Raw genomic sequence first — 23646 nt, forward strand, 5'->3', positions numbered from 1 at the left:
AATTTTATTAATTGGGTACACACACCTTGTAACAGTGTCAAATTCAAACACGGGGAAACCCAACTGTGATACTTGCGTATCTAAAAATAATAATCAAACTACAGTTGTAATTAACAAATATTATTATAAAGCATTAGACAGGTATTATATTTTATAGGGGACTTTTTAAATACTGAGAAATTCACATAATTCAATTCAACTACTGATTACTGAACGATATTTCTTTTAATATATAGGTATATGTACCTAGTTTTTTCCCAGTAGTACAATTCTTTTTTATAAAATATTATTACTAAATATAGAATTAAAAAAAAACGACCGTCAAAGTGGTGACAACCAATCTCAAACAATTTAGGCACAAGGCACAAGGACCACCCAGCAAATCATTTAGCATGTTACTTAAAAGGTTCGACCATCTAACCAATTTAGTATCATGTAAGGTACAATGAAGTATTCGCTTATTATTCCTGCTTATTATCATTAAGATAATTTATTTGATATAAGACGGTTCTTGAAATGATCCACATAAATCCTACGACCCTTAGAAGAGTTCCCATGGGCTTCATCGTAAGTTAACATCATATCAGCGTATTCATCACCGTTAGTAAACGATGCACAATCACAATTGTTAATACCTCGTCGTACTTCCTGTACCTGACAGTTTAGAAAATAAACTTTAAGATAGGAATCATTGCATCAAACATCCACAATGAGTAAAAAATACTAGGCAAACACGCAAAAAAAATTAGATAAAAGATGTTGCTTTTGATGAGTTAGATACGTGGTTAAAATTTTGGCAATTACTTCTTTGACTGATTGTATTTTAAGTACTCTTCTGACCAAAGGCATACATAGTTTTTTTGTGTATATTTTACTATCCTGACACGTGCATGTATCCTTTTAGTTATGTAGTACAAGTACAGAAGTAGAGTTAAATTGGATATGTTGACAAAAAAATAAATGGTGCGACTGTAAACAGATATTACCTCACTGACCAAGCCCAACAATACAAACATTATCGTTGTGTCATTTATGATTGTCAGAAGACACAATTCACTAAATTTATTTCTTAATTGTTCAAAAATATTCAAACTTGGTACAACGCAATTCAGTCATAGTCGACACTTACGGCAAAATCTGAACAAAATCTAGAGAGTGGCATCTGAATTAGGAGAAATTAGAGGAATCAGCTGTCAAAAAGTTTGGTGTAGGACAGAATATTCATTTACAGACCGTTAAAAAAAAATCAGTTTTTAAATATTTCAATATCATATTCTTACTGTTGTAGAAATGTAGAAAATGCTAATGTTGCAGATAAATATTTTATTTCGTAAACATCTCAAAAACATGTATTTTTAAATATTGATTGCTTATTTTTCATTTCTGGCAAGTTTTCGTGTCACCGTAATCTTTGCACTGAAGACCTTTTCTACATTCAGCTTTAAAAGGAACCCCACGTATGGGAATGGAAAACACACAAAGTTCTCCTTCATCTAAAAAATATAATAAGTACAGTTTATACAATAAATATACAATTTAAAATATTTATAAACTAATATATCATTAATGTAATTCCATGTCATGACAATATTAAATATAAAACGCCACATTCTTGAAGTACATTCTACAGGGTGATTTCACCTTAAATACAGAAACTGGTGGTTACCAAAAATAAGTAGTTTGTTCTATAAACTTTTTTTTCCTGCGCGACTCGGTATTCGAGATACAGACCTTTTATTAAATGTGATTAATTCACCTTGTGGCTTTAACCAGTGGCATGCTACTAGAGGTGCCGCCCCATTTTCCCAAAAAAAAAATACGCCACTGTCGGTTGCTTGTAGAAATATTGTTACGTTAAATAAATGAAAAATGTTTGTTGTTTTTCAATAGTGCGGTCATTTAGAAGATATTTGGGCTTGTTTTTAATTAGTTCATTTGATAAAAACCTTCTGGTTTTAACTAGTGACTGCTACTAAAGCGTCTGCCAACTTTTTCCAGAAAAGTATAAGCCACTGGCGGTTTTTTGTAGAAATAATTTTATTTCTGGAAAAAATATCAAATTAAATAATAAAATAACATATGTCGGATAAGTAATTAAGTAACGAGTTCTACAACAATTGTTCAAAACAAAATCCTTCCGCATGGATGGACTTTAGACATCTTCTAATCAGGCTATTTACAGAGGAACTTATTATGGCATGATTTCCCCTGACGAGATTACAATTTTCCTCTATTCTTTGCCACAATTAGTTCCGTGTTCATAAGCCCAAGAGGACTGCAGCTTCAGGAATAAATAAACAAAGTTAGTTACAATACTAAATTGAGATTATTGTAAAGCTTACTAACTGATAATGCAGATAAAAGAATCAATTTGCAGATGGATTTTAAACAAATATGAGTCTGTGGACTAAATTTAGGCATATGGTCGCCAAATAAGTAAATTATCTCCTAAACGGCTGCTACTAATAAAAAACACCAAAAACACTGTTTATGTATTTACTGTAACAGTACTTGAATTTAACATTATTTCTGCAAAAAAACACCATTGGGAAATCGAAGCAGCACCTTCACTGGTTAATGTCACGAGGTTAATATTACATTTTTTAATAAAAGGTCTAATTGAATTTGAACACCCTGTCCCCCAGGAAAAAAGTTTATAGAGCAAACTCTACTTATTTTATGGCAACTAATCTATTCTTGCAGTTTCTGTATTTAAAGTGAAATCACCCTGTATATAGTGGATTAGCCAATAGGTGTGGATGGATTACACAACAGGTAATACAGAAATGTCATATACGCCAAAAAAATGTTCAGTAGTTACACATTTTTTAAAGTAATGGCTGGTTTATCTTAAGATCAACAAGTTTTCTCAGCATATTTCGAAAAAACTACAAAAAATAATAATGCATGAACATAGTTGTTCAGCAAAGTCAAAGCTGTTTTGCTAAAAAGCATTCTCAATCTATGAAAATGTCGAATAGATCGCTTAGAAGAATTTTAAAATATCTTCACTACCATCTGTACAGAATACAGGTTCAAAAACAAATTATTAGCCTAATCTTTTGAGATAAATAATCATACTGTCTCCATTAAGTCCGACCGGAATATTTGGGAATATTTTTGAGCATGAAACAAGAAGATTTGCTCTGCACAACGTACTGTTCCAACAGAATGATGCTACTGCACATACTACAACTCAATTTGCCCTACGACATCTTTGCCCTGGCCTACAAGGCCACTGGACCTGAATGCTTCATACTTCTTGTGGGGATTTCTCAAGAATAAGCCTTAAACAATTCAAGAACTGAAATTTGCCATTGAACGGCAAATAAGAATGTATAACTTCTTATGCTGTTCATTTGGAATGTGCTATTTTAAAAATTTAGAGTTCGAGATTAAAATTACATATTTAAATTTTGTTAAATAATATCACAATATTTGTCACCTATTGAGAAATATCCATACATACTGGCTAAACCACAATTTCGTGTTACACTTAGGCAATATTTCTTCGAATATTTAACATTAACTGGAAATACGTATCTTTTGGAAACACTTGCTTCGTATTTGTTGTCATTATAATTCAGTTATTTCTGTTAATAAACTATGTGTGAACATTAATGTGTTTCCACATAGGATACCCTGTTCAGAACGTTTTCATCCAATGCCATTCAATGCAAACGTCCATTGGCTAATTTAATCAATCAATTTGCCAATTCTTATCATGGTATCCTAGGTATAAATAATTTCTATAGCTAGTTTTTTAACATTTTAAGACAATTTATATAAACACATTAGTAGTTTTATACTTACCTAATAATTTATAACATTGATCACAACAACCACAGAAAGCTTTCGGTTTCAGAATTTCATTTTCTTTGCACACAACTGGTTGGCATGTTAATTGACTGCAACGAGGACATACTATTGATTCCACGAAACCATATTCAAAATATAAAATTGTAGCAAAAATTACAACACTACGCCACTCCATGATTCTGAATGATTTATCTGTCTGTTCAATAAAAAGGATATAAATAAGCGTTTACAAGTTTATAAATAATGTATGGTATTTAATAATTTTCCATTAGCAGCACAAGGGGAATCACAGTCAGTGAATTTAAAAGTTTCGTGAAACTGATACGAATCTATAAAGATTTCGTGCAAGTACAATTATATCAAAATCGTGGTCATTAAATTATGTATTTTTTATAGTCTTTCTTATATTTTTTATATTCCACCAAGCCACACGCAAAATGGAAAATTATAACAAAATAACGTATCTTCTATCGATTTGACTAGTATAGTCTTTCCGAAGTCAGTTGGACACGTATAAAAACGCCTAGCAATAAAATTTAATGAGTTTCATAGTCGTCCCTAAAAAAGTTTTCTGCTAAAGTAAAAAATTATAATAATTTGTACATAATGTGTAGAAAATTTCTATTATATATGTTCATTTTATTTCAATTATTTATGTCCTCAAACAATTTTATTATATTGATGGTAAATTTCGTCTTGTTCCGTTTCAAAAGGTGTCCAAAATGCCATGTTGTAATAATATTAGTAAATAAAATATCCCTCTTATTTCTCCCTTTCGCAATTGTAATATGGATGATTAATAGAAGGTGCCTATAATAAATTAAACTTATCTGAATCACACCAAATTCCGCATTGCTGCACTGCACTGATAGACCATTTGTTGACAACTGAATTTATGGTCAGATCGCCTAGTGCGATTGTGTTTGTGCTGCGTTTGCCTGCGCGCTCATTCATTAATTAAGCGACCAAACCTGTATATGGATATGGCTAAATAAATATGGGAACAGGTTTTTCAAATATTTCAATGTCGAGTTGCTGTGTCAACAACTGAACCAGGTACATACTGCCAACCTCTTGATTCTTCAATTGAGATCGGAAAAACTATAATATGTGGTACAAGAATTTGGTATTACCTAATACAAAGTAAGTATAACATAGGCACAGAAGAAAGTGGTTTGTCTCGCAGACGAGACCTACCATCAAAAGTATTTGGACGTCTAGAATCTGAATCTGTCATGTATACGAAATAAAATAGGGGTTGATCGATAAGATCACAAAAAGGGTTGCACACATAGTTGCAAAATGTTTTTTTTTATAATCAAATGATAGATACAAACGATCGCGTTTTTATTTTTTTTTAATTTTAATTTTTCATTAAATTACAGAATTATTATTTAATTATAATTAATTATATTAAGTTTGATCTATCACTTGATTATGAAAAAATAATATGGACAAGTATATGCAACCTTTTTCGAGATCTCTGGTTGGACACCCTCCATTTTAATTCTTTTTTGCAAATTCAGTTCGAAATTTCATCAAAATTATGAACGTTCTCTTTCTGAGCATAGAAATAATGGAAATAATTCCCCGGTATAGGTCCCAGACTTCGTTATCAGAATTTGACCACACTTTGCATATTTTGGAGTTGTATAAAGAGTTTTCAAATATCCAAAATTGAAGGTAACTTCGAGTGAAAACCAGAAAACCACCCCATAACCTACAAATCAGTTAAAATTCCACATTGGGCATCTTCTAGTCACAAAACAGAACCACGAATTAATAGCTCGGACCTACTATACAACAACTAAGTGAGACGAGCATAAATTCCTAACACACAGACACTGTATATAGTACGATCTAATACCACAGACAGACATATCCTGAAGTTATGAAGACAAAGCACGTCCTTATAACCCTGTAGTTCTGGATGAGAAAGTTCGTACTCCCCGACGCTTCAATATCTATTACAACTTTACATTTAGGGAGTTTCTTTTGGATGTAGCTCTGCAAAGGAGCCTATCTGCAATCATCGCATACCTAAAATCTCTGAAAACAGTACTGATTGGTCGAAAAAAGCGACTCAGTTCTAAACAACACTGAAATGCTAAAGTAAATCAATATGACGGAGTTTATTTTGTATCGTTCTCTTTAATCTTTGCTCGATCTACGTACAGAATGTATATTCCTTTTTTTTCTTTCATACGTATATCTTATTTTTTACATCCAATAGTAATCTACCATCAAACATTGATTGAAATCCAAAAGTGAATCGCATCTAAACAGTATGAATGAAGTTTGCAACTTCAAAACAGCGAATGTAAGACCAAGGTAGAAAATGACTATTCAAAATTAAAAATCAATTCTCCAGACAACTTTGGCGGTTTATGTATATCTCGGAAATCAGAAATTATAGAAGGCCGTGTTAAATATTCCGGAGCACATCTTCACGAATCAAAGGACACTTCAAGCCTCGATACTGGAAAAGTACAGGGTTATTGGTTATAAATGTCACACCACCTTGAAGTTTCGCTTTCATACCCTTTAATTCGTTTGGAGGAAATGTTTGCTGTATACTAATAACTCAATAACTTCCAACATGAACTCATCTCGATACTTGGGAACTCACCATGTAATTCTTGAAGTTTTGTTAGCGAAATGTAATCACAAATTGAAACGCAATTTCTGTCAGACAGAATCTTCTTTTACTCTTTTACAGATTTGAATAGATTATTTAACAAATATCAGGTTTTGGGTTTTTCAGTATCTTCTTCTTTTGAGATATTAGCGACGATGGACAAAAAACAAGAGTTGCAAATAAATTTTTATTCAATTAACTTCGCAAAAACTAAATGAATTCAAATATTAAATGCTTCTTTTTCATTTCTGGCAAGTTTTCGTGTTACCGCTAACTTTGCACTGAAGACCTTTTTTACATTCCGCTGTAAAAGGAACCCCAGTTACGGGAAACAGGAACACACAAAGTTCCCCTTCGTCTAAAAAAAAAACAATGATAGACTAATTTCAATTAATTTAAAACCTAGCTTTTATGTGCTTTTTGGTACAAAATCCATTGGTGATATCAGTTTATTGGTAAATTTTGTCGTTAGGTAACTATGAATCAATTTATATATCTTTTAAATAGAAATCAGTTAGTTATGAACTGGATAGTACTCATCAAAGCACATATCACTCTATATCTCGAAAACAAATGAAGATATCAAATATCTGATATTAAATTTCACTTCAAAATAGAGACAATTGAGAAAGAGTTGTCATCACTTTTTTTTCTCTACAATATTTTCTGAGATACACTGAAATGTACTTACATTCAATATATTTTATAATTTTTTATTTTTTTAAATAAATAACCATGGTATCTAATCCTTATTTTTAGCATACTATGTATATTTTACGAGATGAAATAAGGAGAATACTTTTATTCTTAGAATTTAACATGTGTTAACTCTATTTCAAAATTATCTTATAGGAGATATACAACACCTGTAGTAATAATCAAAATTTATTTTCGGTTGGAAAAAATAAACTTCAAACACAATTTAGACTAAGGAAACAATACAATAATGATATATCATTTACATAAACTGACAAAATTTTCATTTTTAATACTTTTGCACATTTGACATTAAATATATTTTACAAAATCTGTAGTTTTGTACCAATAAGTTTTTCATCACACCACTGTTTGGAATTCTATATTTTACATTATATTGCACAGATATATTTGTAATTTATACCTACCCAGTAAGCGATAACATTCATCACAACAACCACAGAAAGCTTTCGGTTTCAGAATTTCATTTTCTTCGCACACAACTGGTTGGCAAGTTAATTGACTGCAAGGAGGACATACTATTGCTGCCACGAAACCATATTCAAAATACAAAACTATAACAAAAAATACAGCACCACGCCACTCCATGTCTCTGAATTATTTACTATGTGTTTGTTAACTAGAGCGACAATACATAAATATTTACAAATTATCAGTAACGAGGAATTTTATATTTCACCATTAACAGGTGGAACGTAAAAAGAATATATTTACAAAATTCAAGTGCGATGAAAATAAAAGTGAGCTGCATTCCTATAATGCCCGTTTGCACCTAAGTTAATATTTGTAAGCATTGTTTAACAATAAGTCATTTTTAAGATGGCGGTCCTCAGTAAAATTCACCGATGTTTCGAAAAATTACCAGTCATGTCACCCGGATGAGAAGATTGCTGCCAGAATCCTCCGTTTCCTCGGATGACAATGTATGTCGATCTCTTCAAGAGGTCGCCGATGATTCCATGATTCCAAGGAGCGTCAAATTTTTCGTCCTACTTTACCCCTCCCCCCCCCCTTACTGATCTTGCTCTTGATAATTTTCTACCTTTCTGTCCATCTTGAACTAACCCGAACCATAAATTAGGCTGCCTAGCAGAATCCACCCAGCCAGTGAGCGAACACTAACTCGGGTTTTCGGGTTTCCTGCAGTTTATTAACCAGAGCACGGGTACCTGGCCAGAATGTGTACTGACCCGATTTTCGAGCAACCACCCCATTGCATTTTATATTACTATTTAAATAATTCAGACCAATCAAATTCCGTGTCATGGCGCCCAACATGGGAGTATGACAGGGGATACTCAACCAGAACAAACGACCTACCAAAATCCGCGCCAATACAAAAGATATTCGCATGAATGACATATTTGACTTACATGTTTTAGAAATTGTGGGTTATGGATTTACTAGGTACTTACAGCAATGCTCAATTTTTGTTATTTTACCCTGATGGTATAACTAAAAGTGAAGTGCCTCTTATTTTGCACAGTGACGAAATATTAAAAGAAAATCTATAAAATAAAGTAATTAATAAATGGGAAACAACACTGTTGCGATTGAAAGTGTTGTAAATTGATTTATTTTTACAAATAAAGTAAGTACTTTGCACGATAAATATATTATTTCAATATTTTAATTGCACTAAGATACACGAATATTGAGTTTTATCTAACCTATTATTTTAATATGTAAAAAAAAAACAGACATTGCGTATTATTATCATGTAGCTGCCTATTAAAGAAAATATAATTAGCACTGTTATGAATATTCTATGATAAACATAAATTAACTATATCTGCATTTAGATATATGGTATATATTTTACCACCATTGGTATCATTATTAAGTAGATATACTTATAACGGTTTCAGAAAATGGCTAGCTATACAGAAGAATTTATTTGTATTTAGCAAGGAAGGTATTGAGAATACGTTTAGAATTATATTATGTACTTACGCGTATACGTCTTCAATAAAAAAAGTAAAATTTAAAAATAATTACAACTATACACAATTAATAAAATGAAAATATATTAATATATAAACAAACATTTACAATTTTTAATAAAATAGTATTTTTTCAGTTATCTTCCCCAATATTAAAAATATTTCTGTAATATTCGCAATGTGAATGTATGAATGTTCAACTTTTTCATACATTTACTATTAGTTTTTGTACTTTACTTTAAAAAATGTTAAAGTTAAACCAATTCAAATCAAGACTAAAAGGGTTCCTAAAATTTCCATCTGATGAAGTTATATATGCCCTGTGATGCCAATATTTTTCTAAAAAGCGCGACTTCAAATACACGCTATTAATTAATAATGAATGATACTATAAGAAACAACTACTCTGCAAACTAAAAACATGACCACTATTGAATTACACCTGTAATGTTTATTAATCATGTCATGTTTCACCGACAATAATTAATGATTAAATAGAATATATTTATAAAGCGGGTTAATTCAATTCTGCACAGAGCTTTAGTCCGCAGAGTAGTTATGTGCTACAGTGTCAATAATTATTAATTAGTATCTTGCCTTTGAAGTTGCTTTTTAACGTACATACCTAAATACAGGTGTCAAAGAGCATATATGACTTCATAGTCAGAGAAAAACTTTAGACTTGGTTGAATTAGCCCAATACCTTGAACAGTTTTAACAAGTGAAACAAATTTTCCAGCTACTTAGAGGCACAGCTTTAAGAATATCCAGTACAATAGCAATTAGATTGATATATTACATCTATGCAACCTTACTTTGGACGTCAATTTCTAAAATTTCGATGACATTATTGCAGTTACAATTCCAGATTCTAAAAGTGATATCTCACGTACGCTTACAATTACTTCTCGTCTGAGTTGTTTCTCACCTAGAAATTCTCAAGAAAAATTGAAGATTATATTGAAAATTAAAACTGAAATGTCACGCTCTTTTATGCGCTATCAAGCAGATAGATGTTACAACCAACCAGTCGGCAAGAATACCCTTTCTATGATTCATAATAAGATTGCACAGTTTTTTAAACTAGAACATCTTGAAACATATACAGACCATTCATTCCGAAAAACATCGGCAACGTTACTAGCTAATACAGGAGTTGATGAATTAGCAATCAAGAGACATGGTGGATGGAAATCAGCCACAATTGCAGAAAGTTATGTTGCTGACAGTTTAAGTAAAAAAAATGAAATAGCCAGCAGGATTCTTTACAATGATACTTCAACTCGAGGATTTAGTAGTACGTCTCATCATGCTGTTTTAATGGATGAAATATTTGTATTTATTTGTTCATAAAATATGCATTTATAACTCGAAATCGCTTTTTTCCTCACTTACCTCCCGTTGTCCATACCAACTTTCACTTCTACGGTAAAATCCACTCCTTAAAAACATGTATTAATAGTCTATGTACTATAGTGGGAGCAGATAAAAGTAATTTTCATGAATATATGTATCATTCTCATACTGTGTTGTTGTTTTAGCATCTTTTAAACAAGGATACTTTGCACTGTTCAAATCAATCACATGAATTATTAAAAATGACTAGTTTTGCAAGAATCCCATTTATTTATTATCCCTTTATTATACATTACATATGTACAAAATGAATAATGACCTCACTTATTTATATCAACATTTCTACAGGTATCTTGATGACAAAAGTTCCAAACGCTTTTTTTACTTCTATATCTAATTTACTTAACAAAATTAAAACCATTATTTTATTTAAAATTTATGCGGCCATCTACCAATTTGGCCTTGACAAAAGTAACCTTCTGAGGTGTAAGGAAATTATGATTAATTTTCCTGGGTTCATGATTGTGATCATACAGCGTGGTCACGGTAGATCCTGTAGTGTAAATACAAGCAGAGCACTTAGTCCGCGAGTAGTAAATACACCGCCATCTGGTTCTGTTCATTTTCTTCCTATGTATACTGTACTCATAGTTACTCAGTACAAGAACGGGGTTTTTCCTCCCTTTTCCCACGAAAATGGTACCTAAAATGCAGACGGTTAGAGGAGGTGAACATCAGCAAAAACACTTACCAGTAGGTCTTAAGAGTTTGTCATTTTTACAAGACAGTTCAGATAATTTGACATGTCAAATAAAGTGTTGATGTCATAAATAAATGTCGAAACTTTAAAATAAGACCAGTAACATTGAGATATTTCGTGGTGATGATTGTTTTCGCTCTTTTAATAAAATACAGGAAGAAACAATTAAATATATTTCCAAAAAGTAAGGTGAATGAAGGTATTCTCAGTTAGAAAAAGACTCTTCCTATTTTTAATATAAACAAGCAGAATGATATTTTATTGAATTATTATGAAGAAGATTAAGGTTATCTTGAATTTCTATAAGACACATTCAATTTTCAATATAATTTTATTTATATCTCAAACAATACACTGTTACAAACTAAAACTAATCAGTACATATTTATTTTTAATAGGAAAATATAGTTATATATTCATATGTCATTCATAATTATTTTTAAACATTTTTTTGTTATTTATTCAATCATTATTAAAAAACGTGAGTACATACATATTGCTACTTCAAAAATTTACGAATGATATTCTAAATATGACTGTATGATTTAAATACAGATGTTTTTAAATTGTATCTATATTCTTTCAATTTTGAAATCGTTAGTTTTTCCCAATAATAACGATAATTAATTTTGTTCGTTTAATATGAAACAACTTTATGATCAAAGAGAGGTTAGTCGAATGATTATCCACATTTAAACAATAAGTAATTGGTTATGAAATATTTTTAACAAGGCTTTCAAAAACTGACATCTCTGGAGTTAGTTTCAATGGTCACAGCTATAACTACATTATTTTTATTATAGAACAAATACAGTTTAACTAACTTCTAATTATATTAACTATCTGTGAAAAGCAAGAGTCTAACTTTTTGTTGGCCATTAGGGGAAGATGGTTGTGTTGATGGTTTACTCTAACTACTTTTCCATAGGTCAAAAGAGTGGATTTACACTTAGTTTTAAAGTAAGAATTACATCTCCACCTCGTTTTGTCGTTCTGTTTTAAATAAACCGAATAGTCGTTGTAGTCTATGATGATTTTGGGATTTTTGTTTCCAGGAACTATATAAATCACACCTGAAAAATTTTCAAGTTACTAAAGAAAAAAAATGAGTGATTTTAAGGGTAGGTTCCTAACTTTATACATAGATGTGTTCTTACAAATATTTTTCTTTGCATAAAAAATGTGCTTCATACTTACTTATCAAAAACATCTTAAATTGAGTTATATTAGCATAAATCTACCTTTAACTCAAAGAAAGTTGTATGACACGCGAAACCATTCAGCAATTTAAAAAATTCTGCAAAAATCTTAGTCTTCGACCATTGTAGATGAATAATATTAATCATTTTCGTTGTATTCAGCAAAGAGAACAAAGACAACTTAGTTTTATAAATACTTTAATAACAAAAATTATACATATGCTTTATCTAACGGGTGTGGGATCAGGATGTCTTATAATAGAAACACGTTGAGTAGAATAAGAGACAGAGCTTAAATAAGTTGGTTTAAATAAAGGTTGATGGTTATGATCATGGTTTATTTGAACAACTTTCCCATAAGTCACCAAAGTGGACTTGCATTTTGTTTTTTTGTAATTGGTACACCTCCATCTGGTTCGGTTCTCGCTTTTATTATATATTGTGTACTCGTTGTTGTCCACCATAATTTTAGGATTTTTCACGCCGGGAAAAACGTAAATTATATCTGAAATTAAAAGAAAGCTAACAGACAAGGTTGATTCAATCAGAAACAGGACGCCATAAGGTTATTGGAACAATTAGAAAAGTAAATGTATATATTTTTGATATATGTAATAAAGTACATATATTTCAAATTTGCTGAGTCAAACAACCTTTATCGAGTTTATATTTAATACACAGGGTGTTCGGGAAAAATCTGGGAAAATCTAGGTAATCTGTCGGGTGCAAATAGAACATGAAAAAATAAGATGACAAGTTCCTATAAAATTTTTTCGTACAGGCCCCCCCTGAAGAACGCTGCTGGAAATCGATTTTTCTTGAATAACCTTTAAAGTACATAGTATAATTTAATAAAAATTTTATGTAATGGACACTAGTAAGGACCTCTTAAAATAGTGTCCTTGAAACATATTTAGCTTTTTTTAGTTTACCAGGGGCGAGCTAAGCTTTATAACTGAATGCCTAAATTTTAACACCCTGCATGATAAAGACATTAAAATAATAAATATGGGTAGCTTCAACCTTGGACTAAAAAAAGGTAATCTTGTTTATTGTCGATAAAATGAACCGTATACGAGAAAAAGAATAATAAACCAATTCATGTTTTATTTTTAATAAAAAAAGCCATGACTTCTATTTTTTTTCTCGACAACAAAATGCGATACGAAAGTCATTCAAACAACAAGAAAGTTTCATTGTAAGATGTTTAATTCGAAAAAATACAAAATTAAAAAAAAAACGCAGAAGGTACCTTAACGAAATTATTGAAAAACTTCATACGAGGGTTCAAGATGGGCCCCGTGAAGTTTGACACTCGCGTGCACGACGAATTGAGGACTGCTGTACCCGCTTCAATAACCCATTGTTCCTTATCACATCACAATGAAACGTAAATCTCTTGTCGAAGTTCCTCCCTAGTGTCGACCTGAATACACCAATTGTTTCAGGTGTCCCCACAGGTTAAAATTCAGAGGCGTTAGGTCGGGAGATCGAGGACGCCAGGCAATAGGTCCTCTTCTACCTAATCCAACGGTTTGGATAGACGTTTTTCAGGTGCTCCCGCACACCAACGCTAAAATGAATTGGTGCCCCATCGTGCATGAAGTACATGTCTCGGCGGATTTCAATTGGTAAGTGTTCTATTAAATCTTGAAAAGCGTTCTGAAGGAACTCCAAATAAAGTTGTACATTCAATCGTTCCGGAAATACGAATGGTCCAATAAAAAAATTGCCAATGATTCCTGCCCAGATGTTAATTGATTGGAACTGATGTTGATGATGCGAAACAATAGTGGCATGAGGATTTTCATCAGCCCATACATGTGTGTTGTGTAAATTGGTGATACCATTTTTGATAAACCTTGCTTCATCCGTGAAAAGAATAGTGCTAATGAAGTTTACATTATTTCGTTGCTGATCCAATAGCCAGTTTGCAAGCTGCAATCTACGAGGAAAATCTTCAGGAATCAGTTCATGTATTTTTTGCAAATAGTATAATATAACAACTGTTCTTGAAGAACTTCAGGTACTATTGTTTTCGATGTATTAAACTGTACTGATAATTTTCGTGTGCTCGTTGATGGAGTGTCTTCTACAGCAATTAAATTATTTTCCTCTAATTGCGGCGTACGTACGTCTCAGACCAGCATCAGTACTATTTTTTCCAAATTTTCCTACAAATATGAGGAAAGTCAATAATATGTAGGTACTACCTTATTAACTGGAATCGCCTACCATTCTCCCTTAGATGTTGGTCAACACGTTGAAATGTCGTCTGGTTTGGCAGAGCACGATTAGGAAATCTGTCCTGATATAACCTTCTAGCTTGTAAAGCATTGCAATATGCAAGACAAGATATGAGATGCATATCTGCATACTCAATAAACGTGTATTCCATATTTCGAATTAATTCACAATTAAATTCACCACGAAATCCAAAAATCGGTAAATTAATAACGAAGTAAAGGATCAATGTGTCAGCGATCTCACCTTGTTGTCGAGAAAAAAAAATAGAAATCATGGCCCTTTTTATTAAATATAAAACATGAATTCGTTTATTATTCTTTTTCTCGTAAATGGTTCATTTTATCGACAATAGACAAGAGTACCTTTTTTTAGTATAAGGTTGAAGCTACCCAGATTTATTATTTTAAAGTCTTTGTCATACAGGGTGTTAAAAATTTAGGCATTAAGTTGTAAAGTTTAGCCCGCCCTGGTAAACTAAAAAAACTAAATATGTTTCAAGGTCATTATTTTAAGAGGTCCTTACTAGTATCCATTACATAAAATTTTTATTAAATTATATACTTAAAAGTTATTTAAGAAAAACCGATTTCCAACAGCGTCCTTCAGGGACACATATCTCCGTAGGGAGGGTACGAAAAAATTTTATAGGAACCTTTTTTCAAGTTCTATCTGCACCCGAGAGATTTCCCACATTTTCCTGGACACCCTGTGTAAGAGTCAAAGAAAAGTATTCGATGATTTGTCTACAGTACTTCAGGGAATGTTTTGAAACAACCAACTGTTTGAACAAACCTAGTACATGCAAAATTTTTTTCTTTAGAAATCTGTGGTCTTGTGTTTTTACTTTTTTATCCCTCTCATATTCTTCATGTTATTGCTAACATATATTATCAACTTATTTATAAAATTTTATTGAATTTTAAATTACAATGGCATTCTTCCTAAATTGAAACTATTCTTAAAATCTATTAAATTAAATTATCTTATAATACTGACAATTTGCTTAAAGGTATTATCGTAAGAAGGATAAGTAGGGTCATGGTTATGTTGCGATCTCAGTCTAAGAGTTTTTCCAGAAGTGATAATCCTTGACTTGCAGCTAGTCCTTTGATATTGAGAACATCTCCATATTGTCTTCCCTTCTAGCTTTCTGTTGATCACAAATTCGTCGTTGTAGACTATAATTTTTGGATTTTTCTTGCCAGCAACGAAATATACCACTAAAAATATGTATATTAGTACATTCGATGAAATATAAACAAGATATTATTGTACACCAATTACCTACCTAGAAAGACTTTTATAAAAACTTTTGATTAATGAATCTATTAATTAAGAACCAAAAACATAATTTTGTCTTCAAGTCATAGGTGCTGATTCCAATTTAGATTTGGTCTTTGAAATATAATTAATTTTATAACAATTAACTCACAAATAAATAAAAATTGATACCTCGAATTTCTTATGTTGTTACTTTCTTGATCAAGTGGAATTGAGAGACAACAAAGATTGCCTAAGAAGCTTTATTACCCACAGAATTCACATCTATCTTAAAAATCATTTTATAATAATTTTCCTGTTCCTTATTATCGTCACTGATTGCACCAGAAGATTGTCACTGGGTGGATCCATGGGGGGATGGTTATGGATCTGGTTAACCTTCACTACTCTTCCGTAGGTTACCAAGGAAGCCCTGCACTTGCTCTTGAAGTACTGCGTGCACCGCCATCTGGTGCGGTTGCCCTGTTTGGTGTTTATAGTGAATTCGTTCCTGTCCAGAATTATTTTTGGGTTTTTTGTACCAGATCCGATCCATATCAAACCTAAATTTAAAGCAGGGGTTAGTGAGATGACAGAAAGAGTTGTTAATATAACTTTAAGATCGACAATTAGTGACGTTGACAATACATTAGAGGGTTTGCTTTGAAGATCAAATATCATTACGTAATAGTTGAGAGAATGTAGAATAAAATTTAAACAGGAAAAATATAGTAGTAGGTATATAACACTTTATGGTATTATAGGTAGAATAAAGGTTTACAGTAGACAATTTATATTATTACTATCAATATTGTTTATTATATTTACATTTTTTGACATATAAGGATCCACAGAATATTAGAGTCCTTAATATATCCTGTTTGTTGACTATCTTACATAAGTTAGGGTTTGGATGTTAAATATTATGGGGCTTCGGGACAAAAATATGTTTTCTTAAGTCAGATGTGTATTTGTGACTAAATTCAAAATAATAACAGAGTATTAACAAATATAAACTAATGACAACTTATAAACACTAGAATAGATACCATTACTTTCTTTGGAAAAGTTACATCTGAATGAGAAATCGTATATTAAATAGAAATTGATTGACATAATCCACGGAAACATTTTTTAAATACTTTTTGAATATTTATAAATATTAATACTATATAATTTTTAGAGTTTATAGGTGAACGCAACCAAAACAAAAATTATTATGTAGTTTCAATCCAAAGGCACATACCTACACAGTAAAAAACAGTCTATTTTCAGTTCATACATTGAGGGAAATCGACCAATAAGAAAGCTATGCTAAGATAACACAGGCATACAAAATAAGAAAGTGGGCTAATCTGCAGATCCCGCTAGGCTATCTATACAGGGTGACTTACAACTTATCCAAAAAAATTTGGGAATAGATGCATCATGAAAAATGGAGTCAATATCGTAAAAAAAATTTTTGTATAATCCTTGTAGTTTCTGAGAAAAAAAATATTGAAGCTGTAGTATTTTCAACCTTTACATTACTGAACTACTGTTAGACAAGGCGAAAACCTCGCATTCGTGGGAGAAATTTTCCGACTCGATTTTTTTACATATTTAGATTCGTGAAATGTTCCTTAACATGAATCAAGATGACGCCGGCCGGAAATCTGGTGCCCATTTGCTTAAACAAACTTTTTTTAAACAAATTGTAAACATTGGTTTTTTCACTCCGGAAAAAGGGTTTAGGGTTAGGTTTTTTAGCACATTATAAATAAAACAGTCCCTATGCACTATGCCTCTAAAATCACACGCACTTGTTACTATGTCGAGTCTCTCGAATGGAATGAATTGAATTATATACAAAAACCATCTCCAACAAAAAACAGTACGTAAAAATAAGAAGGATTTTCGTATTTGAGTGAATAAACTCGAAACAAACATGTTGTTGCAACAAATGAAAAAGAATAGAAAATTTATTTTATATATTTAAAAAAAAAATGAATTGTAATTACAATAACACCCTCTTGCGGTGAAGCCGCAACAGAAGCCGCTAGACGAAATATCGAATCCGCGTATGAGAGGCGCGCGAGCGCGCGGCTCATATCGCTTTATTAACAATTAAAAAACAAGACTTTAGAATAATGCGAGTCCCAAAAACTCTTCAGCATCTTGTAGGGGGATGTTTAAATTTAAATTTACCTGGCAACATCAAAAATAACAATTTTTAACCTGGAAATCGGCCGTAGATAATCGTCATTTTCGCATTCTTAGCAAATTAAATTGTTCATAATCTGCTAAAAAAACTTAAAAAAAAATCCCGGAAATTTCCGGAGTGAAAAAACCAATGTTTACAATTTGTTTAAAACAAGTTTGTTTAAACAAATGGACACCAGATTTCCGGCCGGCATCATTTCACGAATCTGAATATGCAAAAAAATCGAGTCGGAAAATTTCTCCCACGAATGTGAGGTTTTCGCCTTGTCTATGTAGTCTTTAACATCATTCACGTTATACGCTGTGCGCAATGCGCTCTCTCTTCACGTGGCCCCAGGCGATTCCGAATACTGAAACCAGATTTTAACGTTTTTGCGATAGTGTTTACATTAGTTTTTCAAGTGTCGAAAATGGTTTACGTGTATAGCAACTCGAGAGTTGATGGATATCGTTTAATTTATGGTGAAGCCAGACAACATTTGTGATATGGTGAAGCATTTGTGTTATGGTGAAGCAAGATAACGTTTGTGTTAGTTATTAGAAACTGTGTAAGACGGGCAAAAATGTGTTTACACGACAGTGAACAAAATTTTGAACAGTTGTTGTATCAGGTATGTCAAATTATTTTAATAATTAGCCACAAATTAATTTTATTAATTAATAGGGGCAAAAGCAGTTGGATTTACTGGTATAAAATAGGTGTATAAAATTTTATTTATTTCTTTCCTTGGGAAAGAAATTCTTCAATTTTTTGTTTAGAAAAATCGTGGAAAAGCCTACTAATAGCCAACAGTACTGTTTAGAAAATGGAGGAAAAATAAGAAAAATCGCTAGAAAACCGCTTATATCAAAATTTACACTGAATGAAGATATGTATTTGGACTAGTCCAAAAAGCGATTGAAGCCGCAGTTTATTATTTAAAATTCTGTAATCTTGAATGGAAAAATTCAAACCCCAAACCACTTCTTACTTTTGTAACGTACTATTCTGTACTAAAACGACCTGCGTTGGAGTTTCGGACTCCTTTCTACCGTTTTCAGTTTCTGTTTTCAGTAACCATCTGTCTGTCCTGATATCTTACTTCAATTTCTTTCAGGGCTTCAAAAAGATGCGGTTGAAGTAGTCAAAGATTGGTAGTATTAGGAACAAACTCAACTTTTTATAGGGTTCTAGAAAACGAACTTGAAAGTTCTTCAGTAAAGATGACGGTGGTTTTTTGGTGTAGGGTACATATGATCATGGTTCGAAGAATGAATTGAAACCTGACTCTAACAAATCCGAGGAGTAGGCACTGTTTATAGCCCTTCGAATCAGAGCTTGAAGATGGTACTACTACATATTCCCTTGCGCGCTCAACATTAAAACTTACGAAAACATGAAACGCGTTCTGTAGAAATAAGAGCATAATTATGCTCTTACATACGCAAATATCATCACAAACTTACCAATTGAAAATGATAACAGTCATTTTGGGACATCAGTCAAGATTTTCCAAGTATCTCTGCTTCTTGTGTCAATGGGATGGTCGAGACTCAAACATTCACTACAAAAAGAGACAATGGCCGACAAGAGAAACAATCAACGCAGGAAGTCATAATATTATAGAGCAACTCTTCCTTTGCTTCTTATAAAACTTAATCTAATAAAACAATTTGTCAAGGCTTTAGATAAACTTACGTGATGCAATTTTCGACGGACCTCAAATTTAAAAAATGTTTCACGAAGAACATTTCATGACATCAATGACAGATAATGAGACAGCAGCGGGGCTGAGTTTTTGCTACGTTGCTCAAGACTTTTTAGGGAACCACAAAAACCAGGACTACGATGTTATTGTAGCAGAAACTACCAACGCTTAGAATGTTTAATGAATGAAATGAAAACAATAATTTCTTGGACTTCCATGATAATAGCCAGGATCAGGATGACTGCTCCTATCAAAGTGTGAAAGAAATTGAAGTAAGATACCACGACAGATGGGATAATTGAATGATTGGTTACTGAAATAAGAAACTGAAACTGAAGACAGTGTTTCAAAAAGAATCCGAAATCCACTACAGAGATCGTTTGAGGACAAAAGAGTATGTTGCAGATAAGAAATAGTTTGGAATATAATTTTTCCATTCAAGATTACAGAATTTCAAATGAGCAACTGATTTTTTTTTTTCAAAATACTTATAAGTATAGCAGGAGTTAGGAAACTTAAGAAAGACTATGATGGTTTTATTTGGTCCAAATATTTTTTTCAAAACATTGCTGATGCTCACTTGTCGACTTTTCCACGATTTTTCCAATTTCTCAACCATTTTTAGCCATTAACTGAAATCCTGCGCATGTTGAACTCAAACAACAACAGATTCAGAGACATCAAAATACAACCCCAGTAGGGTTTTCAAGTAAGTCCATTTTTTTATTTGGCGTGCCTGGGTAATCTGTATTATAATGGGAATTTTTTTTATTAGCATTATATCATATGCCAAAATTTATTTTACTAACACGATTTCAATAGATGAAAACGGTGTGTTACTAAACCAATAGGGCACCTTCTTTTGCTAAATAGATACATTTTTTCTAGCATTTCATCTTCACTAAACAAACTGGCATTTGAAAATTGTTAGGTACTTATTAATGTCTATTTTTGCATCAACTGTCAGACACTTTAAGATGAGTGAAAAATATTGTTTTATGCAAAACAAAATTAATTTTCCAAATTTTCGAACACGGGTCGGCCCTGAAAAACACTTTTATTTTCATTAACTAACTTACCTTTTCCAGACCTCAAAATGCCAGACATTTTTCGATGACGCCACACCCATGTGCGCTAGCTTACGGTCTGCGAGTTAAAAGATAAACTTAATAATTGATTCAAGCTAAGTGCCCAAAGCTATAGCAGAAAAACACTTATTAGTGTCTACAACAAACCTATTTTAAATAAAAAAGATCTTTGCTGGTAACAATATGAAACTTAGCAATAAAATCTTATGCTAGGGTAAAAATTGTACCTATTAGGTACAGTGATAACAAGGTGGGATTTGTTAGGGTTAATTAATTCCTACTTATCGCTAAAAGATATTTCCCTCAGTGTATTTCTCAAAATATGCACGGCTTGCATCTTTAAGTTATCACCAGTAGGGTTGGTAGGAGGGTGATTATGAGACTGGTTAACTTGCACCACTTTTCCGTAGGTAATTAGAGTAGCCCTGCATTTAGTTCTATAGTAGTTAGTACACCTCCAGCGGGTTCGAGATCCTCTCTTCTTATTTATCGTAAACTCATTTCTGTCCAGGATAATTTTCGGATTCTTCGTTCCGCAACCGATCCGAATTATATCTAAAATAGGAATATAAATAAAAATTATTTAATATGGGATATTTGTACAACTATTGATATTTTGTACAAATACCAAAATGTACTTTTCATAGTTGCTTAGTAGGTTAATCTAGTGTTAGTTCCTCAGTTCCTCCACAGTCACTGTCATTTATCAAGTTGAAATTGTACTTAATTTACATAAAAAAAACAAACAGACTTTCAAATTCACGTAGTCTTTATTGATTCGAATTTACAATGTCAATTGCTCCTGAAATAAAAAAGAAAACAAACACTTTCATTCGTGTATATTATTAATTAAAATAACTGTATATAATCCACCACATCGTCGAAATGGGCATATGAAATGTCATCATTAAAAAAATGGTAATAATTATGATTTCGTTAGGTCACGACATGACAAAAATAAAAGATGACACCTTTTAAAATTATTTATTAATAGCTTGACTTCAAATTATATAATGATTCTATACCGTAAAAGTTTTTTCTTTACGTTGCTGTAGATCTCTAGGTATATTCTAGTACACCTTTTCAATTCGAAATATACAAGGCGCCCCATAAATAAGTGTAAAAATTTAAACTACGCATTTAACTTTTCAAAACCAACTACATACTTCTATTTTGTCTAATAATTTTTTTCGAAAACTTACTTTTGAAGATAACATAATTTTTTTAAATTGTAAATTTTTGTTACCCATTTAAGCTTAAGTTGAAACGCTTAGTTGACTTATAGACCAGGGCGGATCCGTCGAAATATCACACTTCTTGGATGTAAGAGGGGGTAAGCTAATTTTTGCTGGAACACCTTCGGTACAACTTACATAATAAAAGTCTAGATCCCTAAATCTGGGCAAGCTCCGAAACATTTTCAAAATTGCAAAATTGTTTAAAAAATTTTAAAAAATGTTTAAATTTAGTATCGATGTTGCAAAATAGCAATAATTGATGAAAAAAAGGTCAAAGTTTTTTGAATAATTTTCTTAAAATATTTTAACTGCTCCTAGGGCATTCTAATTTTGGTAAAAAAAACTTTAGACTATAATAAAACAACACCAAATTTCATTAAGATTGGTTCTGTAATTTTTGCAAAGTAATTATAATAATTTTAAAAAAATTTTGAAAAATTTTTCGAATTTTCAAAATATTACACACCCTCAAATAAAGCATCTAGATATTTGAAAATTTTTTCACACAAAAGACCGCTCAACCTTTCAAATGGTTTTTGAAAAATTGATTAGGACGACCACAGTAAATTTTTAAAGTTAACACCCTTTTTTTATTTTTAAACAATTAGATTACATTTATCAACTTGCAATTTAGTTTTTTTCAAAAATTATAATTATAAAGTACTCGGAAAAGCTCTTCTTTTAAAAAAAAAGAGTTAAATTCCGTTTATTGGTTCTCGAGATACAGGCGGTCAAAGTTTATCGGCATTTACCGTTAATTTATAAACAATTTAGCAATAATCTTTGATCCTGTGACTTCATTTTTCCGAGATCTAAGATGGAAACAATTTTCATATCCATAAGTTATCGGCAACATAGATCAATCAGCGGAAAAGCTGTCGCTCACATGCGCGAAAAGTGACTCAAAACACGTAAAGTGGGCATTATCTCGACTTCTAATGGACCAATTTCGATCTTTTTTTTTAGCTGATGTTCGCGAGGCAAGGAATTCGAATATCGTAATGCCAACTGTCTAATTTGCACATATTTTGTTATAAACAAAGTTTATTATTTATGCATTAAATATACTGTATATTTTACCCTATGCTATTGCATTTTTCAATGAAAAAATTTGTTTATGTACAGGTATATTTCAACATTCTGAATATGAATATATTTAGTTATAATTATTACAATTATTTAAATAATTTTTGTTTAAACAAATAAAAAAAAATATTTTTTTTATTTGATAATTATTTTTTTTGTTAAATACAGATAAAATTAAGAAAATATAGTACTTTTAATTATAATTTTTGAAAAAAAACTAAATTGCAAATTGATAAATGTAATCTAATTGTTTAAAAATAAAAAAAAAAAGTGTTAACTTTAAAAATTTACTGTGGCCGTCCTAATCAACCGATTTCAATTTTTCAAAAACCAGCTGAAAGGTTGAGTGGTCTTTTCTATGTGAAAAAATCTTCAAGTATCTAAATGCTTTATTTGAGGTGGTGC

At 31.5% G+C, this 23646-nt stretch overlaps 1 protein-coding gene across 11 annotated transcripts in view; it reads right to left on the bottom strand.

Annotated features, from left to right (window-relative positions):
• LOC108912735 (protein tramtrack, beta isoform) overlaps positions 1–23646 on the bottom strand; it is a 219688-nt gene that overhangs the window by 37642 nt on the left and 158400 nt on the right. The window contains exon 4 of one of the 11 annotated variants that reach the window (XM_018718078.2): positions 10765–11176. The exons of 7 other annotated variants lie outside the window; for them this stretch is intronic. In XM_018718078.2, the coding sequence (XP_018573594.1) occupies positions 10899–11176 (278 nt within the window). In that variant the 3' untranslated portion in view covers positions 10765–10898. Of the gene's footprint in view, positions 1–10764; positions 11177–11818; positions 12307–15637; positions 15900–16194; positions 16503–23646 lie in introns of those variants that run through there. 3 more of the 11 variants (XM_018718110.2, XM_018718114.2, XM_018718093.2) reach the window with 3 other exon arrangements.

The sequence above is a fragment of the Anoplophora glabripennis genome, unplaced genomic scaffold, assembly GCF_000390285.2.
Source record: "Anoplophora glabripennis isolate ALB-LARVAE unplaced genomic scaffold, Agla_2.0 scaffold471, whole genome shotgun sequence".
NCBI classification, from domain to species: domain Eukaryota; kingdom Metazoa; phylum Arthropoda; class Insecta; order Coleoptera; family Cerambycidae; genus Anoplophora; species Anoplophora glabripennis.